This window comes from Zalophus californianus, chromosome 14 (assembly GCF_009762305.2).
Source record: "Zalophus californianus isolate mZalCal1 chromosome 14, mZalCal1.pri.v2, whole genome shotgun sequence".
In the NCBI taxonomy this organism is placed as follows: Eukaryota; Metazoa; Chordata; class Mammalia; order Carnivora; family Otariidae; genus Zalophus; species Zalophus californianus.
The window spans coordinates 37,119,808-37,146,582 of NC_045608.1; the positions used below are offsets into that span (position 1 = coordinate 37,119,808).

General features: G+C 45.2%; 1 protein-coding gene across 1 annotated transcript in view; it reads left to right on the forward strand.

Annotated features, from left to right (window-relative positions):
- The window catches only part of LAMA1 (laminin subunit alpha 1), a 170,026-nt gene extending 144,820 nt beyond the window's left edge, over positions 1 to 25,206 (forward strand). Inside the window, exons 49-63 of the mRNA XM_027577194.2 lie at positions 4,950 to 5,100; positions 5,725 to 5,869; positions 6,609 to 6,750; positions 9,477 to 9,591; positions 9,790 to 9,960; positions 11,941 to 12,104; positions 12,828 to 13,010; positions 14,424 to 14,559; positions 15,688 to 15,800; positions 18,966 to 19,155; positions 19,557 to 19,715; positions 20,255 to 20,408; positions 21,628 to 21,761; positions 24,138 to 24,360; positions 24,937 to 25,206. Coding sequence (XP_027432995.2) covers positions 4,950 to 5,100; positions 5,725 to 5,869; positions 6,609 to 6,750; positions 9,477 to 9,591; positions 9,790 to 9,960; positions 11,941 to 12,104; positions 12,828 to 13,010; positions 14,424 to 14,559; positions 15,688 to 15,800; positions 18,966 to 19,155; positions 19,557 to 19,715; positions 20,255 to 20,408; positions 21,628 to 21,761; positions 24,138 to 24,360; positions 24,937 to 25,097 — 2,341 coding nt within the window. The 3' untranslated portion in view covers positions 25,098 to 25,206. The remainder of the gene's footprint in view (positions 1 to 4,949; positions 5,101 to 5,724; positions 5,870 to 6,608; positions 6,751 to 9,476; positions 9,592 to 9,789; positions 9,961 to 11,940; positions 12,105 to 12,827; positions 13,011 to 14,423; positions 14,560 to 15,687; positions 15,801 to 18,965; positions 19,156 to 19,556; positions 19,716 to 20,254; positions 20,409 to 21,627; positions 21,762 to 24,137; positions 24,361 to 24,936) is intronic.
- Positions 25,207 to 26,775: the final 1,569 nt, after the last annotated feature.

Genomic DNA, 26,775 nt, shown 5'->3' on the forward strand with positions numbered 1-26,775 from the left:
ATGAATGAGAGAACAAAAGGCTAACAGGTTTACAACGTCCCCAGCAAATATACTGTATACAAATCAGAAAAGACCTGAAACCAGGGGAAAAGAAAGGGAAAGAAAGAAAAAAGAAAGAGAAAAAGAAAAAAAAAAAAAAAAGAAAAAAAAAGATAAAAACAAAAACAAAACAATTCAGAAAAGGCAGAATATGATCAAATATGATCAGGCTAGTGCATAGATCAGTGCCACACACTAGATTTTGGGCGTATTTTGGTCTGTTAGAAAAAAGTGCCTCCTAAAATTTTAAAGGAAGAAAGACATATGTACAAAATAAGGGTTGATACAATGAAGGGATGGAAGATGACTGTAAAGATGAAAATTATAAAAGATTTTATAAAAGGACTTGGTAAGATAAGTTGTTTGAAAAAAGAAAGAAGATTTAAGGAAAAAAAAAAAAAAAGGAAAAAGGGAGAGAATGTGATCAGGCAGGAGACTAGAACAAAGCCATACACTAGTGGTTTAGGGTATATTTTGATCTGTTAGAAGAAACTGTACCTCAAAATTTTAAAGAGAGAACAACTTATATATATATATGCCAAAAACAAGGATAACTACTATGAAGGGATAAAATATGACTCTAAAAATGAAAAAAAAAATAAATAAATAAAAAATGTTTTTTTTTTTTAAAAAAAGGGATTTATAAGATGTTGGTTGAAAAAGGGAAAAAGAAAAATAAAAAAAAGTCAACAAAAATTTGATGAAATAATGAATCATGGTAAAAAAAAAAAAAAAAAAAAAAAGAAGCCATGAATCTATGTGCAGTATTCCCCTAGCGCTGGAGTTCTCCTATTCTCCTTGATCGATCAACTTGGTCTTGGCTTGCTGGCTGTTTGTGCTGATCTTCTGGGGGAGGGGCCTGTTGCTGTGGTTTCCAAATGTCTTTGCCGGAGGCGGAATTGCCCCGCCCTTGTCGGTCCGGGCTAAGGAAGCTGCTCCAGTTTGCTCTCAGGAGCTTTTGTTCCCTGCAAGCTCTCGGTACAGCTTTGGAGGCCCAGGGCGAAAATGGCGGCCTCCCAGTCTCCGCCCGGAGGAGCCGAGAACTCGGGGCCCCACTCCTCAGTGCGCCCCCAGAGAAAAGCAGTCACTCCCGTGTCCCCGGTCTCCGGCCGCACTCCGTGCTCACCCGGCCTGTGATCGAGCGTTGCTATCTCTGGCACCCGACCCCGCTCGGAGTCTCCAAACCCAGCAGATCCCTGCAGTGCGTTCCCGCACCGCTCCTCCCCGGGAAGGAAGGGGAGTCTCCCCGGATCTGCTGCTTGTTGGGTCCCTGCTGGGGGAGCCGTGCCCCGACTGGGCCGCAGATCACAGTTTGTGGCAACCCAGAGCTGAGAGCCCGCGACTCTGCTCCGTCTCTGTAGCCGGCTTCCCTGCTCTGATACCTGGGAGCTCTGCTGCACTCAGGCACCCCCGGTCTCTCTGTGACCCCAAGGGTCCTGAGACCACACTGTCCCGGAAGGATTCCACCCCCCGCTTAGCCACTGCAGCGACGTCCCTCCGCCGAGCCAACTTTTAAAAGGTCCGATTTTGTGCTCCGCGGCTCTAGCACTTGCCAGAAGCGGCCGGCGGAGGCCCCTCCCCCGCCGTCTATCCTCCCGAATATCGCCTCGGATTCACTTCTCCGCACGTCCTACCTTCCAGTAAGTGGTCGCTTCTCTGTTCAGAGAGTTGTTGCTACTCTCCTGTTCGATCTCCTGTTGAGTTCGTAGGTGTTCAGAATGGTTTGATCCCTATTCAGCTGAATTCCTGAGACCAGACAAAATCTAGGTCTCCTACTCCTCCGCCATCTTGCTCCGCCCCCCCCTCTAAAGTATGTTTTTTAAAAGAACACTAGTTTGATAGGATATTAAGGATACTTTTTTCTTTAAAAAAAAAGATTTTATTTATTTATTTGACACAGAGAGAGCACAAGCAGGGGAGCAGCAGAGGGAGAGGGAGAAGCAGTCTCCCCGCCGAGCGGGGAGCCCGATGCAGGGCTCGATCCCAGGACCCTGAGATCATGACCTGAGCTGAAGGCAGACACTGAACCCCCTGAGCCACCCAGGCGCCCCTAGATACTTTTTACTAAGTGGGGTAGAAGGTGTGTCCTGACCATAAATGGTTGGGAAGCCCTGAGTTAAACAGTTAAGTACACTTCCTTATTGTGAGGCCGTCAGAGCCTCTAATATGCTAACACGCACTAGCCGTGTCCTCAGGACAGGTGGAGTTGCAGCATGCCCAAACTCACCGGGTCCCCACCTTTTTAAAAAGCAGCATTTCAGAGCTGCTTATGTTCCATAGACCATACAGTGGCAGGTGCAGAGACAGACAAGCTGGTGCTCTCTGTCCGTGTTTGTAAATCGATTTGTCTTCATTTTAGGCAACCTCCCCTACTTATTAGACAAAGACTTTAGCTTAGAATTAACAAACTAATTCTAGGAAATGAATCCCTTTTAGCAGACTGGGGATTAGAATTCAGTGTGCTTTTGACCTTTTTGTGTAATCTGCCATTATTTAAATCATTAGTGTGGTCCATTGATGTCCTTTAGATTTAAAAAATGATTTTCTCAGTATGAACATTTACCTTTGACTTATATTACCAAGTAAATGAAATTTTTTTTTGCTTTTTTTATTCCTTTTTGAATATATGTTTATAATTACGAAGGATCTCTTAAATTCTTAGAGGATATTATACGATAAGCAATGGATTCTAACAGTTTTCATCTAAATATGGAAAAAGCCTTTTTATTAACAGGCCTTTATTCTCGTATTAGTTATGAGTGGCTCTTGTGACAGGCTGTGTCGGGACCTTGGGGACAGACCAGTCACCTGTGTTCCGGGCCCCCTGCTAGCTGCTGGCGATGTCAGCGTTAGTCACGGGAGGTGACCTCCTCCAACGGGTCCTGGTCTCTAGGAGAGACAACTGTGGAAGCACAGAGGCGGGTGTCTGCGCTGCGGCGAGCGGAGGCACGGGTGGAACGGCTCCGGAGGCCCGGGGCCCAGGCAGCACCCCGCTCACTGTCGTGCAGCGGCCCCGAGTGCTGATGGGTAGTGTGGCAGGTGTGACGCCCCGGCGTGGCAGCCGGCGTCAGAGGCTTGGTGATTCTTGACGGCTCACTGGGTTGAGAGCTGGGGAGGGAGGGTTGCTTTGGCAGTGCCGCTTTCATCTGTCCCCGGGTCCCTTGCCTGGGCAGGGGCCGGGAACCGCCTTCCTGTGGCCCACCTGGGAACAGGCACCTGGGCTGACTGGTGAGGCTTGTGGGCCTCCTGGTTATAGAACGGAAGCATGGCCACAAGGGGACAAGCCCCAGAAAAGTGTCATTGACCAGGGAGCAAAACCTTCTCAGGAGACGCGCATTCAAACATGGTTTCATTTGAATGTGTCCCTCTTTGTGGCCACCTCATGTGGCCAGGCCCTGCTGCTGGAGAGAAGCCAGAAGCAGAGCATTCCCATTCTCGAGAACAAAGAACTCACGAGCTCTGGAGAGGGACAGGGCATGCACAGCAGGACAAGACAGATTTCTGGAGTTTTGTTTGAAACCTGGTTTCACCATTATCTTGGGTGTGGCCTTGGCCAAGATACTTAATCTTCGAGGCTCAGCTTTTAATAGGCAAAATGGCGACCCTTCAGGGACCTTTGAACAAAGCAGAATAATCAAGAGCTAACTGGAGTGAACATTTAAGTGCCAAGCACTGTTTAATTAAGAACTGTACATGTATTAGATCATGTATAGCCCTTCCTGAGAGCTTCTAGTAGTTTCCTTATTTTATAGATGAAGGCAATGAAGCACAGAGACGTTAGGTAACTTTCCTGAGTTCACACAGCTAGTAAGTGGGGAGACAGGGATTTGAACCCCAGCAGTCTGGTTCTAGAGTCTGTGTGCTTAGCTGCATGAAACTGTGACCAGCCAAGAGACAGAGCAATGGAACATGCCTGCAGGAAGTCACAGGTTTCAGAATGAAATAATAGAGAATTCAGCCATAGTTTCTTCATGCGGAGTGCATTTCCTTTAAATTATACTTCTAAGAGATGTCAAAAGACCGAAATCTTTGGAAAAAGCGGTACTTCGGGAAGCTATCAATTTGAAACCTCAGGTTTCACAAAGCACTGCTATTTTTGTTAATGGAAACAGTGTCACCGTTTGGTTACGTGTCCTGCTTGGAGATGTGGCACTGAGTTTGGGTATTATACCTTCAACTGGGAAAAGTGCAAATTCATATCCCGCCCCCCCAAAACACCCAAAGCCAGGTTTCACTATGAAGCCCAGAAATGTATTTTTAAAATGTATTAGGATATATTCCAGATAAACTTACTTTGTACTTGAAGAATGAATAACGTCAGCCTTTTGAGGTATGGGGGCAACCAGAAAACACACTGACCTGAGAAGTACTGAGGTCTACTCTAAACAACTTTGTTGTAAGCTCATCCTGCAGACTTTTGAGATTTTCATTGTTGCCTTTTTTTTTTTTTTGTAAAATGGTCCTTCTGCTATATTAGTACATATTTGTTTTCCATCATTACTCCAGGTTAGCTGAAGTATTGCTTAAAACAAGCAGAAGGTGATAAAAAATTGCTCTGAAAGCTTTGGAATTAAAAAAGGACAGGGACATTAAAGGAAATCAGAACAAATGAAAATCTACTTGCGAAGTAGAAATATTTATAGCAGTTATCCATCCTTTGAAGACCTTTCTTTTTACTACAGTGAACACTGCCTACCTCAACTTTCTTTTCCTTAGAGAGCAACTGGCATTTGTCTTGCATACTCTCGTGGCAACATATTTTAAGATATGACTTACACTCGTTATCAAATTATGGAAATAATAGCTCTAACCACAATGTTTGTGAGGGGAAGCCCTCAGGAAAGGTATCCTTTCTTCTCTTTAACCACCTTCCTGAGAACAGATTGTGTTTCATCTGCTCTGCTTTGCAGCACCCAGAATGAAGACTCTTCCTTCCATTTTGATGGGAGTGGGTATTCGGTCGTGGAGAGAATGCTCCGGGCTACGGGGACTCATATAATTATGCTTTTTAGTACCTTTTCACCCAACGGTCTTCTTCTCTACCTCACTTCAAACGGCACTGTAAGTATATACAGTGAAATTGCTATGAGGATATTTACATTTAGTGACTGCTTTATGAGCATATACGAATGTAAGATATACATATGTATGCCATACTCTTTCCCCATTTTAAATATTTATTATGTTATAAATTCACCAGAGAACCATTGCATAATACAGGAGAGCACCAAGTAGGAAAGAGGCATCCTATCATTTATAGATATCAATGATACTTGTTATTAAATTTTGACTTTATCTTGTTCCAGGTTCACTCTGATCACTGTGGCCTTCTTTGAATTCCATCTACAGGAATTTAATGTTATTTTTATCCTATTGTGGGGGTGATTTCTCTCAATCTGCTAGTTTTATTTGTAGGACTGGCCCATTTGTCGATCTAAATGAAGAAGATACAAAGATTGCACTTCTCTTACTGTAGATTTTGGCAACAGTGTGTTTCTCTCCTTTATATCTGTGTAGTATTCTAGAAAGTCTTCCCAGATACTTCAGTTTCCAACAGAGACCTCTGACTTTTGGGCCAGATCCAGTTTTTGGAGTTTGACTTTGGAAGGTTTCTACCATCCGCAACTTGAAAGGGCATCTGTGAGAATGATAGAGCCCTGGGTAACTCTTTTCTCTTCTTCACAGAAAGACTTTTTATCCATCGAGCTGGTGCATGGCAGAGTCAGAGTTACAGTTGACCTGGGGTCAGGGCCTCTTGCCCTTATTACAGACAGACGCTATAACAACGGAACCTGGTACAAAATCGCCTTCCAGAGAAACCGAAAGCAAGTTAAGTACACAGAAGGGCAATGAGATGTTACAGGTCACCCTTGTCGGAGCAGAAATCCTTCCAAAAGCAGGGACACCTGAGTGGCTCAGTAGGTTAAATGTCTGACTCTTGATTTTGGCTCAGGTCATGGTCTCGGGGTTGCGAGATTGAGCCCTGCATTGGGCTCTCCACTGGGCATGTAGCCTGCTTGGGATTCTCTCTCTCCCTCTCCTCCTCCTCTCTTGTCTCTAAAAACTTAAAAAAAAGAAAAGAAAGAAGGGAGGGAGGGAGGAAGGAAGGAAAGAAGGAAGGAAGGAAGGAAGGAAGAAAGAAATCCTTCCAAAATCAGCAGTCTTTATTTATTTTAGCTTCTTGGGTACTCTTGAATGATACTCTGATAGAAAGCCATTGTTTTCTTTGAAATACTAAATGCCAGGATTCACATTTTGCTGGGGGAATATTAGAATTCTATTTTTTTATAGTTTCCCAGTGTATTACCTAATATTAAATACTGAATTGGAATCAAAGATCAAATCCATTCTCTTTCCTGCCACATACATACTGCTGTCATTCAGTGATCTGTATTCTGGATTCATTGACTTTTGTACAGAGGATTTTCATGTGTCCTTTAATAGTTAAGAATACTCCCTGGTCAAGTGTGCAGAATGTGAAAGAATTTATAAAGAAAGAACTTACAAATGAACTTTGTTTTTACCTTAAGGTAGAAAATGATTTTCATTTTCCTGTCTCTTCTTTTTAGGAATCCTAGCAGTTATTGATGCATATAACACCAGTTATAGAGAAACCAAGCAAGGTGAAACTCCAGGAGCATCTTCTGACCTCAATCGTCTAGATAAAGATCCAATTTATGTGGGTGGATTACCTAGGTCAAGAGTTGTAAGGTATATCACATGCCATAATTATGCCCGTGATTGCCAGATGTGTTAACTTCCTAGGGCTGCCATAAACAAGGCACCACAAGCCAGGGGACAGACAACAGAAGTGTGCTCTCTCACAGCCCTGGTGGCTACAGGTCCAAAATCAGGGTGTCAGCAAAGCTGTTTCCTTCGGAGGGCTGTGAGAAAGAATCTGTTCCATGCCTCTCTCCTAGCTTCTGGCAACTTCAGGCATTCCTCAACTTAGAGATAACATTCTCCGTGTCTTATTACATTGTCTTCCCTCTGTGTGTGTCTCTCTGTGTCCAAATTTCCCCTTTTTGTAAGGATACCGGTCCTATTGGAACCACCCTAATGCCCTCATCTTAACTTGATTACATCTGTAACGACCTTATTTCCAAATCAGGTCACACAGGTACTGGGGGTTAGGACTTCATCATCTTTTGTGGGGGACAAATTTTAACCCACAACATCTGCCTTGATTCAAACTGCTACGTGTCATATTAATTGGGAGGTAAAGAAACCCTTCTGCAGTAAAATTAATGATTTTTCTATTTGTTGCCTTTAGAACATCTGGAAATCATTACTAATTGTTACTAATATTATACAGTATTTGGCGACCCCATTTTCCATCACAAGTCGTTCTCCTCTCTAGAGATTTTAGTAGAATCTTTTTCAGGGCAAACAAATCATGCTCTCTGCAGACTTGTCTGGATTTCCCCTTTGTGTGATGAGAATGAACAATGTACGTGAAAGTTGAAAGACCAGCATCAGGAAGGTGGAAGAAAGATGCAGAGGAGGCAATGAAATCGTTTTGTAACACTGATTCATGTTTTAGCTTTGTGACTTGACTTTAATAATTGACATAAGCTTTCTGTGGGTCATTGTCCTCAGTTTTATAATTTTGGATTGGACAAATTAAGCCCTAAGTTTCTTTCACACCATTAAAAAAAATAATGTCCTCTATGAAAGGCCAGCAGTCAAGGCACGATGGATTCCAGGGAGGGGGATTATCAAATGTCCGGTGGTCTTCAGGTCAGTTAGTAGCACTGGCCCGGTCTTCTAGCCAAGTTCTGGCGCAGAACCCCAATAAGCCGTGTGCAAGGGCAGCCGCTCTGGGTGCTGCAAGTTGAGCAGCCCAGATCCACTCCTCACCCCTCTCTTTGCCAGAAAGTTCCAAGGAACACAGTTTACCACCACAGTCACCACGCCCCTAGCCCATCTTGGAAATAAGTTATACTTAAACTTCAGGGGAGTTGGTCCCTTGCCCCAGGTCTTACCCCTCTGCCAAGACGGAGCCAGGACTGGAAGCCCGTCTCCTAATCCCAGATTCCAGATAACGTTTCCTCACCTGGTGGCGGCAGGGGTGGATGCTCCTGTAGCAACAAGCTGGCTCATCAACTACATTTCACTGCAGGTTTTTTTTGTTTTTGTTTTTGTTTTTTTAACCCAACAGTACTGTGCTATTTCTTCTGTAGTGGGACATACGGATCTAAGATACTTTTCAGGCTGGCATAGTATTCTATAGGCTGAATCTGTGATCAGTACTCTAAGTACCGGACCTAAATGGATACCATGTAGTCACTGGAGAAAAGGTCCCATTTTCTAGGAGGATATCCCAAATCACAGACTTCTATGCTAGAAGGAACTTTGGGTATCTATCAAGGCCAGCCTCCTCATTTACAAAGGAAGAAACGGAGATCCAGAAAGGTCAAAATCTGTCCTAAATCAAGTAGTTGCCTACTGGTCTGCAGCTCATTGCTCAACACGGAGGGAGAGAAACATGAGATGAGACCCTAACTGGAAACCATGTGACTTCCAAGGTCTCCTGTGACTAGTTGATGTTTCAGAGTCTAGCTTGGAGATGTTCAGTCATCTCCATATTTGGGAAGTGAGAGCTTGATTACATGACAGCCTCACCCCAGCCAGCAGTGTGGCAACTTCTGTTAAGAAAGATATGGTACTGATTTGGAGTCGAAGAAATGGGGATTTGGATAATCCTAGACTTCACCAAATGCAATTAATTCCTTCAGGACAAAGCTCACAACTATGTAGTTGGACAACGGCCAGTGACTTCTGTAGCCATGTGATCCTAGGAAATAACTGCCCACACCTGCTTCCATGGGAGGCTTATGTCCATGTTCTACCCTACATGAAACCTGGATTTCAGTCTGTGTGCCATTTTTTTCTTTATGACTGTGTACTGTCTTTCATAATTGGCCTGTTTTTTTTTAAAGATTTTATTTATTTATTTGACAGAGAGAGACACAGCGAGAGAGGGAACACAAGCAGGGGGAGTGGGAGAGGGAGAAGCAGGCTTCCCGCGGAGCAGGGAGCCCCATGTGGGGCTCGATCCCAGGACCCCGGGATCATGACCTGAGCCGAAGGCAGATGCTTAACCAACTGAGCCACCCAGGCGCCCCTAATTGGCCTGTGTTTTAATGAGTATATTTAAATTGCAGTGACTATAATACTTTTCCTTAAAATAGTAAACATTTTATCTAGGTAGCCATTTAGTCTCACTGAATTCAACCCCCTTCTTTGGTCCTAAGGAGAGTATTCATTTGACCTGAAGCCTTCACCATCAGTATCCTTCTTAGAGACCTAGACTTTTCTGCAGAATGAGATATAGAAGCAGCTCTCCTTTACTTGTAGATCTATTTTTATTTTTATTCCTTCTTCCAAAAATGGAGTTATAAAAGGCAAATTTTGTTCTCATGCCTTCCCCACAGGAAAGGCATCACCAGCAAAAGCTATGTGGGCTGTATAAAAAACCTGGAAATATCCAGATCAACCTTTGATTTACACAGAAATTCCTATGGAGTGAGAAAAGGCTGTACACTGGAGGTGGGAAGCATTTTATTAATATTGGAATGAGTTTCTATAAATGTCCACTGATTTACCAATATAGTGAGGTAACAAAATCTAAGTCGGGGGTGGGGGGAGGTTGGGAAAGGGATGATGGGGAGACCTGCACTAACCCCCACTACGGGCGATACAGCATTCAGGTGGGCCTGACGGTGTGCCTTCCTCTTTTGCGACCAGCCTATCCGAAGTGTTAGCTTCTTGAAAGGCGGCTACGTTGAACTGTCACCCAAGTCTTTGTCACCAGAATCGGAATTGTTGGTCACATTTGCCACCAAGAACAGCAGTGGCATCATCCTGGCTGCCCTGGGCAGGCAGCGGGAGAAGCAGGGTCATCTGCAGGCCCATGGGGTGAGTAGCTCAAATGCTACTGCTATTCAGCCAGGAGCTAAGGAAGGAAATGATTTCGAGAAACACTAGGTGGAAAATGACTTAGTCATGAACACTTATTGTAGCTGTGTGGCCAGTTTGAGTGTGCATCTCAGTAAGTAGGAGTTACACTGCTGACTGTCTTTTCGCTATAAATCAGGGGTTTCTCTGTGACACAGTCTATTCTCCTTGTCTAGCTACTGAGAAGGAGGATACTTGCTGTCTACCTCTAATCCTTTCCAAGCGCATTCAGGTAGCACAAACTGAGCTTTGTTCCACGGTGCGGTTGTTACTCTTTACCCTTAAGTCCTGTAGAGGTTTTTAGTACACTGCTCCAGGAAGTACAATTTTCCTTATCTACAAATAGGATTGAAAGAGAAATGTGGCCTGTGATAAATACAGTGGACCAGCAGAAGAGAGTTGATGGTTTTCCACATTTGTGTTCCGTTTTAAGAGCATAGATGATATTTACCCTTTCCTGCGCTCAAACTTGCCTATATCATGTAATCTGAAGGGGCTTGACCCGGCGCTAATTAAGGAAGCAGAGGTCACATCAGCGCCACCCGCAGCGCGCTGTCCTCTGCCGCGCACGAGACCGCGCAGATACTGCTGCGTGATTATCACACCCACACACGGCGAATGCTGCTTCCTACATTTTGCTGAGGAAGAAACGGGTTCAGAGAACCTTGTTAACCTGCCCAAGGTCACGCAACTGATCTAGGTCAGAGCCAGGACTGGAACACCAGTCTGCAGACCCCTCATGCCTCCCGAGCCACTTGGTGAAGATCTAACAATGACATAGTGGTGTATGGACTCCACCCATCTTTTCCTTTTTTCCCTAGTTGAGATGAAATTCATAGAACATAAAAGTAACCATTTCAAAGTGAACGATTTAGTAGCATTCAGTGCTTTCACAATGTTGTGAGGCCACCTCTGTCTAGTTCTAAAACATTTTTATCACCCAAAATAGAAGCCTGTGCCATGAAGCAGTCACTCCCCATCCCTGGTGACCACCGGTCTTCTTTCTGTATCTATGAGTGAATTCCCCTGTTCTCTAGATTTCATAGAAATGGGTGCACACAGCACGTGATCTTCCATGTCTTCCACTTAGCGTGTTTTGGAGCTTCCTCCACATTGTGGCAGGTGTCAGCACTTCATTTTTATGGTTGAATTGATACTCCACTGTGTGTACACAGCATAATGTATTCACTGATGGACATTTGTGGTTTTATCTATGTTTTGGCTATTATGAATAATGCTGCTACGAACAAGTACTCACATACAAGTATTCGTTTGAGCACCTTGAGTTCTTTTGAGTATATATACCTAGGAGTGGAATTGCTAGGTCACATGATAATTCTACGGTTCACTTTTTGAAGAACTGACAGACTGTTTTCCTCCACCATTCTCAACAGAACCATTTGCTAATGAGTTTGCTGCTATGTCAGTAACATGGTGTGTGGTCATCCAAGGCTCACAGAGATATTGTGAGACACTCTTATTCCCGTTCTGGTGGAGCTATTTTCAATGTGGCAAAATAGTTCTCAGAGCTTTAATAATTTCCAAACTCTTCAACCTTTTAATCCTACTTTTAGAAATGTTAGAAACAATTTCACGGGCAAAAAGTGTTATGAATGGTAACACAAAATTGGAAACTAAATTTTTAATAAAAAATTGATCAATACTTATAATGTATCTATTTGTTGGCACACAGTGTGGCAATAAAAAGTATGAAGGCTATGTAGAAGTGGAAATCTTTGATATGGTTAGTGATATGAGCATAATGCCGAATGTAAGTTATATGAGCAAAGATTAGAAAGTCATATACAAAATATAAAAGAGTTGTGTTAGATGGAGATGGTGATATTCTTAATAAATTGCTTATTAATATTCCATTATCTTCATAAGATAATAATTTTAAAAATCACATAGTAACGTTTTTTTCTATCTGAAATCTCTTAGCAACCTTCCCAGCCATTCTTTTCCATCATGCTGATTGAAGGCCACATTGAAGTGCATGTTAACTCTGGCGATGGAACAAGCCTGAGAAGAGCTCTCCTGCGTGCTCCCAAGGGCACATATGGCGATGGACAAGAGCATTCCATTTCCTTGATAAGGACCGGGAGGTATTTATGTACAAGGGCATGGTGACCTCACCAATAGGAACCTTGTTAGGATACTCTTTGCAGTGAAATGATTGGGATGATTAGTATGAGGTCATGAGCATTCAGAGATTTTATAGCTCCATAATAATTCTGGAACCTTGCTAGAATACCTCCCTGGAAATTAATTTCATCTGCTTTGAAATAAGATATTTGTGGAATTTTCAAAATTGAAAAACCTTAACCCTGCTCTTTTCTGGGGCCTAGTCTACATTGTCTTAGAATCATTCTGTGGCAAATGGTACCATAGTGTTAGTAAATAACATTACATTAATACTAAAAAAGCAAATGGAAAAAATAGTAAATAGTAACATAGTAAACAGTAAAATACAAATAGTAAAATAGTGTTATATCAACATCCCTATGTATTTCCCTCCAAAACTATAGACCAAATATTTTAAAAGCATGTTGGACATTTCATCACAGATAAAGTAAAAGAACAATACCCTCCAAAAAGCAACTGAACTCAACAGTGTTTAATAACATGTATTCATTTGGGGAGAATGTTCAATTTTAAGTTTTCATTTTCAAGATTCACCTTTTTATTCATATAGTGTCATGTTAAAAATTTATATTTCAGTATGAACTTTTTTCATTCAGTATGAAATTGTGGAATTATATATTAAAATAGACAGTTATGTTTCATTATATTTAAAAGCTTTTTTTCCCCCTCCTTTGACCTTTTAGAGTTATCACTGTCCAAATGGATGAGATGAATCCTGTAGAAATGAAGTTGGGTCCCTCAGCAGAAAGGACAATAAATGTATCCAAGCTGTACATAGGGGGGATTCCAGAGGGGGAGGGGACATCAGTGCTTAAGATGAGAAGATCGTTGCATGGCTGTATCAAAAACCTGATCTTTGACATGGAGTAAGTATAACTGCTCTCAACACGTTTTTGCACTTCCTAGAAATCTTTTATTGCTGAGTACTGACACTGATCTGCTATCTAATTTTGTTGTTTGAGATTGCCTAAAATCCTACGTTTCTGAATAACAAGTGAACCCCATTGTTCTATCACAACAGTCACCCAAATGGATTTTATTGGATTAGAATGATGGATAGATCTGGTAATCCTAGAATTAAAAAAAAAAACAAAACACTGAACATTAGTTCGATAGGACCATCAATAAACATCAGAGGTCAAATACACTTTTGACCTGCATTTCAGGGAATACAGAGATTTTGTGATGCAGGTTTCTTGCTGCCTTGAGCTCACTGCTTTAAGGAGCCTTTACAGCTGGGCTACTTGCAGCTTCAGATTATTAATGGTTCCTCCTAAAACACGGACTGTCTAATTAAGAACTGTTAGTCTGTGTCCTCTGGGGGGCTCACGATGAGGAAGAGAATGGACATGTGCCCATGGGTGGTTACTTCTTCCTCACTCAGCCTCTGCCTAGGTAAGAGTGCTGGTGGGATAAAGGCCGTGCTATGAGCTGGAGGTGGGGGGTGCGGAGCCAGAGTCTGCCCAGGAGAAACTGAGCATGCGCTGAGCGTCAGGAGACCGAGGTTCCCCTCCTAGCTGGGCTGCTGATTTTGCCTTGAGACCACGAATAAGGACCTGGATCTTTGATGGTCACCGTGTCCTCTATAAAAGAATCTCTTAAGAGTCCTTGAAATTTAAAAGAATAAAACAGTGTATTGGGTTTCAGCACAATTCTAATGTCAGAGCCTTGGTTTACGTATTTGTACAGTTGATTTATTTATTCACCCAGTTCTGTTTATAAATGTACCAAGTGATTTGGCATCTTCTTCTTCCTGAAAACCATGAGGCTGGGAATTCCATAGGGCAGAAACGTTTCTGTGCTGTTCACAGCCATGTCCCCAGAAAGTGCCAAGAGGGTAGAGGCAGATGGGACATGTTGCAAGGGCTACAGAGTAAAGGGAATTAGGAGAAGTGTACTTCATGACTTCCTGGCAGCTGTAAACCTGTAAGAAGGAAAGAAATGAGTGTTTAAGTGAGGCCAGTGTGCGCACTACTGTGAGGGCCAGAGCCAGTCTTTCCCTTGGCCCAGGCCCAGGCTGCAGGAGGCGCTGGTGGCACCTGAGCCGGTTCTGGAGGGGTGGTGGCCAGGTGGACGACGTGGGGAGGGGCTGGAGGGGCGGGGGCGGCAAGAATCAAACGGGAGGATACCAGTCGCCGTGGAAGATGGTCAGCTTGGTTCCCGTAACGTAAGAGTAAGAGATGAGCGGTTCCGCATGGATGTTAGTGCTCAAGAGTCAAATGACATTGGTTTATGTGTTGACTTGTAGCATCTTAATTTTGTAAACACTTTGTATCTAGACATTTGGATTTCACGAGCGCGGCTGGCAATGAACAGGTGGACTTGGATGCCTGCTTGCTTTCAGAAAGGCCAAAGCCGGCTCTTGACAGAGAAGACAGTGAGCTCCTGCCACAGCCCCAGCCTTTACCAAGTCTGGTAAGAGGGGCTTTCCTTACTCTTTTTTTTTTTTTTTTAAATTCAGTTAGCCAACATATAATACATCATTAGTCTCAGATGTAGAGTTCAGCAATTTATCAGTTGCATGTAACACCCAGTGCTCATCACATCCCATGCCCTCCTTAATGCCCATCCCCCTTCTAGCCCATCCCCCACAAACCTCCCCTCCAGCAACTCTGTTCTCTATCATTAAGAGTCTCTCTCTTTTTTTCTCCCTTCCCATATGTTCATCAGTTTTGTTTCTTAAATTCCACATATAAGGGAAATCATATAGTATTTGTCTTTCTCTGACTTACTTCACTTAGCATCACTCTGTAGCTCCACCCAAGTCCTTGCCAATGGCAAGATTTCATTCTTTTTGACGGCTGAGCAATATTCCATTGCATATGTATTGACCAAATATTTTTAATGGCAGTTATTAGTTTTCATTTTCTTCTCCCTTTTCTGATTTCTCCATTTCCTTGGTTAAAAGCATGCACTCTAAGTATGTGGTGGTGCAGTCACGCAAAGAGCAGTACCTTCCAAGCAGAGCCAATTGTTGAGTTCAAGCCAGCTCTCTTGGTAGCACCACCACATGCCCCCCTCACCGCTTGCAAGCCAGAATTGTGAGTCTGAGGCCTCATGTGGTTCGGACTCACTATGTGGAGGGTGCTGTCAGGACGCAGGTTTCCAAGCAGACCCCCCTCCCACACGGGCTCCTCTCTGCTGTACCTTGCTACTGCCCAGGAGGAATTAGAGATGTCACCCTCAGAGACCCTGCCAGGCAAGGGGCCTGTGGGCACTTCCAGTTTCCTGGTGCACGTGCTGGAGCTGCTCCTGCAGCCGCTGATACCCTCTGGCCCTTCTCCGGATGAAAACTCAGGGGAATTTTAAGCAAACTTGAGTGGGACTAAGGTGAAAGACAGAAGCTCCAATTGCCTTCTCAGAGATAAAGAGATAGCAAGTTAATTATTTAAAGCAAAGATTAAGTCTGTGCCAACACATATTTGTAGCTGTTGGTATTCTGATTCAGTTGCTTCAGAGAGGTCTTCTTCATGGAAAAACTTGTGTACATGTTAGTGGCGGCCCTGGCTCTGTGTGGTGAGGGTCCGTCTGCATCTCTTACAGGAACGGTGTGCTGTGGACAGAGCCCCAGAGTATATCCCCAGTGCTCACCAGTTTGGTCTCATGCAAAGCAGCCATTTCGTGTTGCCTTTCAATCAGCTGGCTGTCAGAAAGAGGTGGGTATTGTTCTAAAGTCCCTATTAGGTGTCTCACTGAGAGATGAACCTGGGAGGTATTCTTTAGCAGCAAGAAGGCGGAGGACAGGAATGCAGCCTTTGTGCACAGTAGACGCTTCAAATGTGCTTCATTGGGGTTCCTGTGGTTTGTCCTTACCCCTTCTGGTGAAGGCCGGTTGCTGCCTCTCTGTGTGAATGTAGGAAAGTACATAGGTAGGTTCTCTCTCTAAAGCACTCTTGTTCTAGAATCTCAAGTCCTCTGGATCTATCCTCATCTGGACTTTCAACCCTACTGTATTGTAAGCACTTACGAATCTGATCAAATTGTCCCCCCAAACTCTCTCACTGTGCCCCTCAAACTCCCTGGTGCCACACCAGTGCGCCCCCGACCCTTCTCGCCCTCATACCTCCTTGTCCCCAAGGACCTTCCCTCAGCTAAGCCAGTCCACATCCCTCGGAGAAGGCCTGGGACTGGTCAAGGTTCCTCCAGATTCCACATTCCTCCTCTTCTCCAAGTGCTTCAGGCTGCACCCGTCACTACTGCCCCTTGTGGTCACTGACCCCATCCCGCTGGCTTCAGAGCTTGACTCAGTGTCTTTGTTCCACAGCTGGGGCCATCATTCTCCAGGACTTCAACCAGCCCGCATCTGACCTTCCAAGTCCTCTGGCTCCTGTCTTTCAGGGGGCTTTCCTCAGCCACCCATTCCCCATGATCATACCCTGGGCCACTTTGTCAATACCCATCCCACCTCCAAAATCTCTGTCTGAAGCATCCTCTTAATCAGTCCCTCCTCCTTCTCGCTACTGTTGCTTCCCATCCCAGCAGCTCCTCAACTGGACCAAGACCTCAAAGCCCTCATGCTTTCTCACCACCACCTCCCTCTGCACCCCACACAGCACAGTTTATCCCCAAACCAGATGGGCCTAGGCCATTAATACCCATGTTCCTTTGTTCACTGGCCCTGGGGAGAACTCCTACTTGGCTAATCCGTGCCAGAACCCAAACTGGGGGTCAAGGCTGTAGAAGTGTGTATCTCTTTCCTCCCTGGTTTGACCTGAAGCCAGTGATTTCAGATGGAACCTCCAGATTACACGGGGAGCCAATACGGTTCTCTCATACGTTCACGCTTTTTTACTTCTCATAGCTTCTCTTATCTCAAAACTCTGTACATTCCCACAGCCTCTCTCCATGCCCCAGCCCATGACCGCCTCAGGGAACAGAGAGAAATCCCTCATCTGTCCACTACCAAAAAGAGCAACCCCCCTCCCTGCCTCTGTCCCCACCCTTGTACCTCTTCCCCTGCTACCACAGAGGAGGGGTGCTACTGGCCCCTCTCGCTTGCCCTCTGGAGCCCATCACCTCTCTCAGAGCCATCGCCCTCATCAGCATCAGTGTTAACAAGAGGAGCAAACACTTGTGCCCAGACTGCCTCAGTATTTCATACATACACCCCAACTCCGTCCCATAATTATCCTATGAGGAAGGTATGCTCTTTATTTTATAGATGAGGAAACTGAGGTACAGGGAAGTGAAGTCGCCTGCTCAGGGCACACAGCAGAACTAGGATTCAAACCCAGGCACTGTGTTTACGCTGGTAACCATTCCCTGTCTGGTAGTTCCTAACTTAAACTCTTAAGAGACTCCACATCCCACCCTACCCCCACAGTATCCTGGCTGTATTTCAAGACTCCTTGAAAGAGTTGCTTTAAAAACAACAACAACAAAAAAGGCTGCCTTCTGTGGCAGACTGCCTCCCCCCGCCCCCTTTCCTCCCCCCACACCCAGTCAGCCCCCCCTCACTTCTTGACTGCTCTTGCCACAGTTACTGCAGCCCCGCTGTGGCCACATCCCCGTGAGGCCTTCCTTGCTGGGCCCTCAGCATTATCACATGCACTGGGCTGTCTTAGCCCCACACGCTCCTGATTTCCTGCTCTCCCTGTGCCCCCCTGCTCAGTCTCCTTTGCTGGCTCCTCTTCCCCCCGAGAAGGCCCAGGCCCTCTTCTGTGTATTCTCCTAGGTGAACTTCCATATTTCAGTGGCTTTAAAATACCATTTATTTGCACCAGCACCCACATGTCTAGCCCTGACGTCTGCTTCAGACTCAGGAGGCGTACACCCGGCCGGCTCCTCCACGCCTCCTTGTGCATTGGCATGGGCCCCTCCACATCGACATACCAAGGAGAGTTCAGTCTTCCCCCAGACCTGCTGTCCTCGTCTTTGCCATTTCTGTAGCCATCAGCACCGCTCCCCTGGGTGCCTGGGGCCCTAACCTAGAGATGGTTACTCTCGTTCCCTGCCTCTCCAAATTCAGTCCGTCCGCAAGTCCTATTGCTTCTTCCTCTGGAACATTTTGTGAATTAGCTCACCCCCTCTAGATCCCCCACATCGCCCTGGTTGGAGCCACCACGACCTGGCCTCTGGACTCTTGCAACAGCTCCCTGCCTCATGCCTGCTGCCACCCCGGCCTCACGGGTGGCTTCTTCCCAGCACAGCTTCCTTCGGAAATGTAAACCAAGCCCCGCGCACTCCCCTCTGCACGTCAGATCTAAGTACTGCCTCTCAGAGCCCCTCATCTGCGAGGGCAGGGCCACACCCTCCTGTCCCCATCCCTGAGCACTGTGGTGATGCTGTGTGTCCATCTGTGGGCGGCCGCCCAGATGCCAGCCCCCATCGGTGGCCGTGTGCCGCCATCGGCCGTGGAGCCCTGCTAGGGGGTTCCTGGCTGTCCCGCCAAATCAGGCCATTGTTTTCACATACTCCGTGCTGTCCGAAAACAAAATGCTGGTCTATCCTGCTGAGCTTTGTGGGGCTTGCTCCTGTCGTTCAGAGCTTCCTGCCTGACTACTTAATAGAAATAACCACCAGTTTGCCTTTCATGACCCAATTTGATCGAATAGATTTCTAGTATTAGTTTTATGGGAGAAAGGACATTCCTCTTTGTTCACTGCTTCAGCCTCACCATCTAGAACAGTTCCTGGCAGATATACATATGGGGTAACTCTTAATTGGATGAATGGATGGATGAATGAATAATGAATGACTGCCGAGATGTTCAATATAAAGGTTGAAACAACTACTGGGTTCTCTCTCTGAGGTTATTTTTAAAAGTAAAAGTGAAAGTTTATTCCTTTCTGAGGGCTGAGCTCTTGTTTTTTTTTTTCCAGGCTCTCAGTTCAGCTAAGTATCCGAACATTTGCCTCCAGCGGTCTGATTTACTACATGGCTCATCAGAACCAAGTTGATTATGCCACGCTCCAGCTACATGGGGGCCACCTTCACTTCCTGTTTGATCTTGGGAAAGGCAGAACGAAGGTCTCCCACCCTGCACTGATCAGTGATGGCAGGTGGCACACGGTATGTTCTCAGGAAGCTTGTGATCACTCATGCTAAGTTTTATTCCATCCACTTCACGGTCATGAAATGACCTCGCTTGCTTTGTGTCTAGTATCTCCCCTGTAGACTATAAGCTCCTTGCAGGCCGGGACCTTTGCGACGTCCTGAAGTATCACCAGGGCTTAGCTCAGTGCCTGACACCTAACAGGCACTGAACAGATGTTGGTAGAATGAATGAAAAGGTACCAGAAATGTTCTCGACTTGATGAGAAGCTCCTCAACACCAACTGTGTAAAATTTGGAGCCATCCTTTAGGATCTCATTCAGGTTATTTACAGCTATAATGAATGGATGTTGCAAACAAACATCTGTTAATGTTTTCTCAGATTCCTTAAAAACTGGATATTCTCATTTTGTTCTAGGTCAAGACAGAGCACTTTAAAAGAAAGGGCTTCATAACGGTCGACGGCCAGGAATCCCCCATGGTGACTGCTGTGGGAGATGGGACCATGTTGGATGTGGAAGGAAAGCTGTATCTCGGGGGCCTTCCCCCTGAGCACAGGGCCAGGAACATTGGGAATGTAAGCAGCGTTTTCTGTTCAGAGCCCATTTTACCTTTATTGTAGCTGTGTTTTTATCTTGTTTCTTTTGTAAAGGAAAATGTTTGTTAAATTATCTTGTTTGAGCCTGCGGCTTGGCTGCATGATACAAACCTTTTAAACCTCATCCCCATATTGGGTGTTTGGGCTTCCCCTTGGAAGCCCTTGAAGCTCAGCCAGTCTTTCCTACCTGTTAGTGAATGAACATTTCCCTTTTCACAGCCATTTGGCCTTGGTACGAGTCAGGGAAGTCCAGTGGATTTGTATTTGCAGATTAGAAAACCCAGCATTCTTGATTTCCACACTACTTAATCCAAATAATAGAGAACACTTTTACTGCATTATTAGCCAAGATACTACTAGCTAGTAGCTTTCAATTAAACATTTATGTAAACTATTGTGAAAATTCGATTTTAAAAACCAAAAGCTCATATTTTAATGTTTTGTTGAAGTATAGGAAAGACTGACCCTGGCCCTTCTCATTAAACTTAGAGCATCTATTGTCCTTTCATTTGGTTTAGGTCACCCACAGTGTCCCCGCCTGCATTGGGGAGGTGACAGTGAATGGCAGACAGCTGGACAAGGACAGCCCAGTGTCTGCATTTGCAGTAACCAGGTGCTATACAGTGGCCCAGGAAGGAACCTTCTTTGAAGGAAGGGGATATGCAGCTCTTGGTATGTATTATCAACACGAAGGGAACCTTTGGGGTTAGGCTGCACTTAGATAGGGACCCGAGAATGATATGCTAGGGCAGGACTCCCAGACAAGGCTGCGCCAAGACCACAGTTAATTTAGTGTTCCAGTTTATCAGGATTTCTCAACGCTAATACAAAGCCTGCTCCCCGCAGCAGTGCTGTACCTCCTGGCAGAGGGCACACATGTGGCACCGGTTTCATCTGCATTTCCCCTAAATTTATGTAACGCATATTGTCTCTGCTCAAGTTAATAAAGGCCTTTGACAAAGTCAGCATAAAATATCTAGACCACCCAGCCAAATGCAAGTCAGGTTTGATGAAGAAACTGACTCCATTGAGACTGTTGAAAATATTGATCCTAAGTAGAGGAATTTAAATGTCTAAAGTGCCTTAGAATGTAAATTCCTCAAGGTTTAGAACTAGCCTTTGTAACGTATCTGGCGTTCCCTCTCCATTTGGTGTCGCGATTTGCTGTTAACCTCCTATCTGCACTCAGGACAGTGCTCCTCTTGGCCTCTGTTCCGCCTTCTTCGCAGGGAGCCGCATTTATCTGGCTTCCAGGGAGGCCCTGGCGGGAGTCAGGGGGAGTCAGGGGCAGGTGGACAGGGGGCAGAGCTAGCATGCACCCCTCACTCAGTGCTTCCCAGCTCTGGTCACCCCACCTGCTCCCAGTTCCCCTTTAACCCTGGACTGAACGACTGCCTGCTACATAGCCCCAGTTTGCTTTTTCAGCTTTCCCATCGCCTAAATAAAATATCCATTTCATTAAATCCCCACTTTAGAAACACCTAGTATGGATGCTAGTATATGATGACATACCCAGTATTGGGAAAATAGAGTGGACTCTCCCTGCTGGATGATGATGGGATTATATGGATCAAATCCTTCTGGTTTTTCCCCCTCTGTGGCTCTAGATGAAAGGATGGGCCTGCCTCGACTCTAGTCTGGCTTAGCCCTGATGATGGCGTAGGTCTTCTTTAATAGCATCACTTCATCTTACAGATGAGGAAGCTGAGGCTCAGAGGGTGGAAGTGACTTGCTGGTGAGGATGGAGCTGGATCAGAGAAAGAGCTAGAGCCAGGCCTCCTGAGCCAGGAGCCAAAATGCACAGCCAGACAGCCAGCCCATGACCTCTTTGACCCTGAGCCTTCTTGGGCCAGGCTCACTCCCAACTGGGGGTTATCTTTGTATTTTTCAGTCAAGGAAGGCTACAAAGTCCGATCAGATGTAAACATCACACTGGAATTTCGTACCACCTCTGAGAACGGTGTCCTCCTGGGGATCAGCAGCGCCAAAGTAGATGCCATTGGATTAGAGATTGTAAATGGCAAGGTAGGTGCTTGATCTCGATGGGGTTCCTGCTTACCCCAGTGTCAGAAACAGAGCAACTGAGAAACAAGCCGAAATACCTAGATCCAAATTTCCAATGATCCATTTCAATGGAGTGGAGAAAAGGTTCAATTAATCCTAAAAAGATTACAAATGACAAAAAAAAAATTGAAATTAAATTTAAAGCAAAATTACAACTATAATACACCATCTGAAAGTTGCCAATCTGATGCTCTTACCCTCCCTAATATTTGTCAACTTGTTATTTGGAAATATAGACTGAGAGCAAGTTATAGTAACATGTACAGGGAGGTCTTCTTGCACCCTTCCCCCAGGCTCCTCCAGTGTTAGCAGCTTACATAACTCTTATCCAACATCAAATCCAGGGAACTGACATTGGCAGGATCCAGACTTTTTTCAGTTACACTAGTTGTATATGTACACGTGTGTGTGTGTGTGTGTGTCTGTGTGGGTGGGTGTAGCTTTATATAATATTATCATATGTATCTTGTTTAGCTTTATGTATCCACCCTCACAATCAAGACACTTAATTGTATCATTACCACAATGCTCTGTGGAGCTATCCCTTCATATCCACACCAGCTCTCTCCCTAGCCCTGGGCAACCATGAATCTGTTCTGCTGCTGTTATTTCATGATTGTTATATAAACCATATGTTGCAGTCTATATCCTCTTGAGATTGGCTTTTTACACTTAGCCTCATTTCCTGGTAGTTGACCGGGTTGTGTGTATCAACAGTTCATTGCTTTTTATGGCACAGAATTCCACGTGATGGATATACCATCATCTAATTTTTTTTTAATGCAAAAAACAAATTTTTTCTGTAACTATTCCACCCTTGCTTTTCAGCCTTCAGTCCTTCTCATTTTTGGGAACAAAATAAATCCAACAATTAGGAGTACCTTAGTCTCTTTCGCTTCAGAACTGCTTCCAGAGTTTCTCCTGGTTCTCATTTTCCTTCCTCGCCCCACTGGGGCTGTCTGGCCGCAGGCAAGGTGGGAAGGAAGAGTGCTTCTTGTCCTTTTTCTTTTCTGCAAGCTCTCTCCTGACAGTAGTCGAGGTATGGCTTGAGTCTCCTGGTTTTCGGGCACAACCTCTGTCTTTTGCGCCAGAGGCCCGTTGTCCCTGGCCAGTTGTAATGAGTAGTCTGAGGTCTCAGCATCACCAGTGTGTGGGGGCTGAGCCTGGAGACGTGGCCAACATCCTCGGCAGATGAGGCTTCCCTCCGGTCAGGGGCATTGCTGCCTCTTTGGCCACATTCTGTGCCCCCCCGAGGGCCATCTGAGAACTGGGGAGTTTCTGCCAGCCCCCTCCTAGGCCGTGGGGGAATGGAAGAGGTCTTTCAAGTCCTCTCTCTACCTAGCTGCACTTTGCACCATTTCTCTTGCACTGGGGTCAACTTGTGTTGCTCTGGGACTAATGCTTGAATCTTCTTAAGCTACTGCCACCTGTAAGGGAAGGAACAAGTCTTTTTGCACTAGATTTCTCCCAATCTTATTTGCTTGTTTCTAGTAATTCGGCTTATTCCCTGTGGGGTTTCTGGCTCCTAGGACATCCTAGCATGGGGGTGAGGAGGCTATAAGAAAGCATCTCTTACGCTTCAGCTCTTCACCCCCTGTCTACACAAAGCTGCCTCTCCAGCACACTGCTTGCCTCTCTGCGCTGTGGCTTACACCAAATGCTTCCTAATCTGCACTTCAAAAGAATTTTGAAAAAATGTGACATCTGAAAATGTCATCAGAAGTGTAACAGTTGCCAAAAGTGTAATTTCTGATGTATATTTTACCTCTATTATTAGCTTATTTTTCCTTTAAAACTTTGCTTAGCTGTTGCCCAAGGGTTTATAATCTACATCTATAATTTGTTACAGTCTACCTCGAAATACACTGGGCCCCCTCCCATATAGCATAAGCACCTTACAACGGTGTACTTGCAAGTCTTCCCTGCCATCTTTTGTTGCACATCATAGATTTTTTTGTGTTACCACGTGCTGTGGTAGAGCATCTACAGTCTGTCAGAAGACAGTGAGTAAATGTCTCTTCATAGGTGCTAGTCACCTGCTATTAACTGACCCTCAGTCAACCCAACAGCTCCTGCTATCCTGAAAATGAGCCACTGATTGGAGGACATAATGCAAAAAAGCAGTGGCTCAGGCTGATTCCCATGGAGGTGGTCATTGGTCTTTTCTGTAATTTGGGGAGTAATAAAATCTGAATCCTTTCAGTTTTTCATAGTTTGCCTTCCTTTTTAGCAGAATTTTGAGATTTTTATCTATTTCAAGAGCATTATATAAATGGATTGTGTTCCTTAAATATGGAAGAATTCACCAAGATATCTGCCTGTGTTTTGCTGGTTTAGATCTTGTTTCATGTTAACAATGGTGCCGGTAGGATAACAGCCACATACAAGCCCAAAGCTACCAATACTGTCTGCAATGGAAAATGGCACACACTTCAAGCTCAGAAAAGCAAACACCGCTTGGTTCTAATTGTTGATGGGAATGTAGTTCGTGCTGAGAGTCCACACACCCAGTCCACCTCAGCAGACACCAACAATCCCATTTATGTCGGTGGCTATCCTGGTACGTATGGATGTCTGCTTGGCCCATTCACTTTTAAGTGGCATTGTCACTAAGGGAAGTTTTAGATCAGGTGGATATAGAATAGAGACTAAGAAAAATACATGGTTTGGATAACAAATCCTTTACATTTTTAGAAAGGTTATTTCAAATACCTAGGAATTCTTGGAAAAATTAAAATATCTACACACATAAATTCACCCTTAGTTAAGACTCTGGGAATATTGGATGCCTTGTAAAGTAAGCTATATGACTTAACCAAGGTGACTCATCTTAGGTGACCCCCAGAGTAGGAAATCATTTTAGGGGACAAACATGGTCTTATCTTCTCACAGTGATGCTGGATTTGAATTATGCATTTCAGATGTTCCAAGTAATTATTACAAATAATAAATAAGTTGTGACTCAGTTAAGGCACAGTTGTGACTTAAATTGTTTTCATTGCATTATCCCCGAATAACATATGTGGGAGAATATTCTAATTTTGATAGAGAAACCACTTGATATTATTTTTGTTCCTATTGTGCTATCCATGTCATTTAACAAAATTAAACAAGACTCTGCTTTCTTCTTTAACAGCTGATGTAAAGCAAAACTGCCTGAACAGCCAGACCTCCTTCCGGGGGTGTTTGAGAAAGCTCACTCTGATTAAGGGCCCACAAGTACAATCCTATGACTTCAGCAGAGCTTTTGACCTACAGGGAGTTTTCCCTCACTCTTGTCCTGGGCCTGAACCCTGAACTTCAGAGAAACTCCCCAGTTGGGAATCATTGCTTATATTTTGAGAATTGTTTTTGTGCATTAAAATCTCTTCAGTTCTGATTTCATTTTCCACTGAGGTTAACTAAAACCATGTATACAATAAATATATTAAATAGTTTAAAATGTAAATTGAATTCATTGGCTTTCTTTTTCTTCATAAACATTGAGTCTTCTGTTGATTACTTGACAGTTTTTCATGTTTTGCATTTGAGTTTCATAAAAATAAAGTATTGAGTCTGGTCCAGGATGGCAATGTAGAAAGACCCTGAACTCACCTTCTCCACGGACACACCAAATCTACACCTATTTATAAAGCGATTCCTCCTGAAGAACTGAGGGCTGACGGAATGGCTTCTGTACAACAGAGCACATAAAAAATGGCAAGGGAGTTGAATACATGGTAATGAAAGGAAGGCCCATCCCTGTGAACCGCAGTGGGGAGGGACAGCACTGAGGGACCATGAGCAGATTTGTCTGCCCTAGGGCACAGAAAAAAAGCCGTGGTTTAAAAGAGCAACTAGTATATAAAAGATCCAGCCTTAGAACTCCAAATGGGAGAGCTGCTGGAACTCTCTCTGGGTCGGAGGGGCTGGCAAGTGCCATGGTTTACGCTCCTCTGAACACCCTGATAGCACAGACAGGAGCAGGGTCCAGGTGCTGTAGTTGACCTGCCGCCTCAGCACTGGGTCCCTAGCTCACAGTAGCCCTGGGTGTCCTGGAGCACAGAAAAAAAGCCCCATGGCTTTTTTTTTTTTCTAGCCTAGAAAAGAGCCAGCCCTAAAACCCCAGCAAACAGTGAGGCAGCTGCTGGATTTCTCTCTAGGTTGGAGGGGCTGGCGAGCACCATGGTTTATGTTCCCCATCTACCTTAATAGTGTAGATGGGAGAAAGGTACAGGCACCATTGCTGGCCCACTGCCTCACTGAGCTAGCCCACTAGCCCACACCACTCCAGCCATCCCACCAAGGTGGCCCCAGCACAGCGTACACTGGAACACCCCCGGTCAGTGCTCACTATAGCTCCAGCCATCCCAACAAGGTGACCCAGGCACAAAGCACCCCGGAACATGCCATGTCTGTACCACTTCAGCTCCAGACTGCTTGCTAGAGCACCCTGGTGCAGAGCACACTGGGCCCTCTTGGTTCATGTCACATTGGCTCCAGCCACCCCACCGAGGTGCCCAATGCGCAGAATGACCAAGAATCCCCAGCCCATACCTGCCTTGGTTCCGGCCACAGCACCAGGGCAGCCCCTGTGCAGAGTGTCCCAGGACAGCCTGACCTGTGCCAGCCTTAGCTCTAGCTGCCCACTAGGTCGCCCCTGTGCTGAGCACGCTGGGACACCCAGACTTGCACCCACTTTGACTTCAGCTGTTTTCCAAGGATGCCTTCTGGCCAAAGAGATCTGGAACTGCCTGAGCCAATACCCACATCAGCTACAGCTCTCCTGCCAAGGTGCCCCATGCACAGAGCACCCCAGGTCCCCCTGGCCTACCTCTGCCTCAGCTATAGCCACCCCACCAGATTGTGCACTGCACAGAGAGCCCTGAAACCACCCCCCCCACCAGCCCACATCCACTTCAGCTTCAGCTATCCTGCCCCGGGTGCCCTCTACCTGAAGCACTTTGGGACAGCCCTGCCCATGCCCATATCAGCT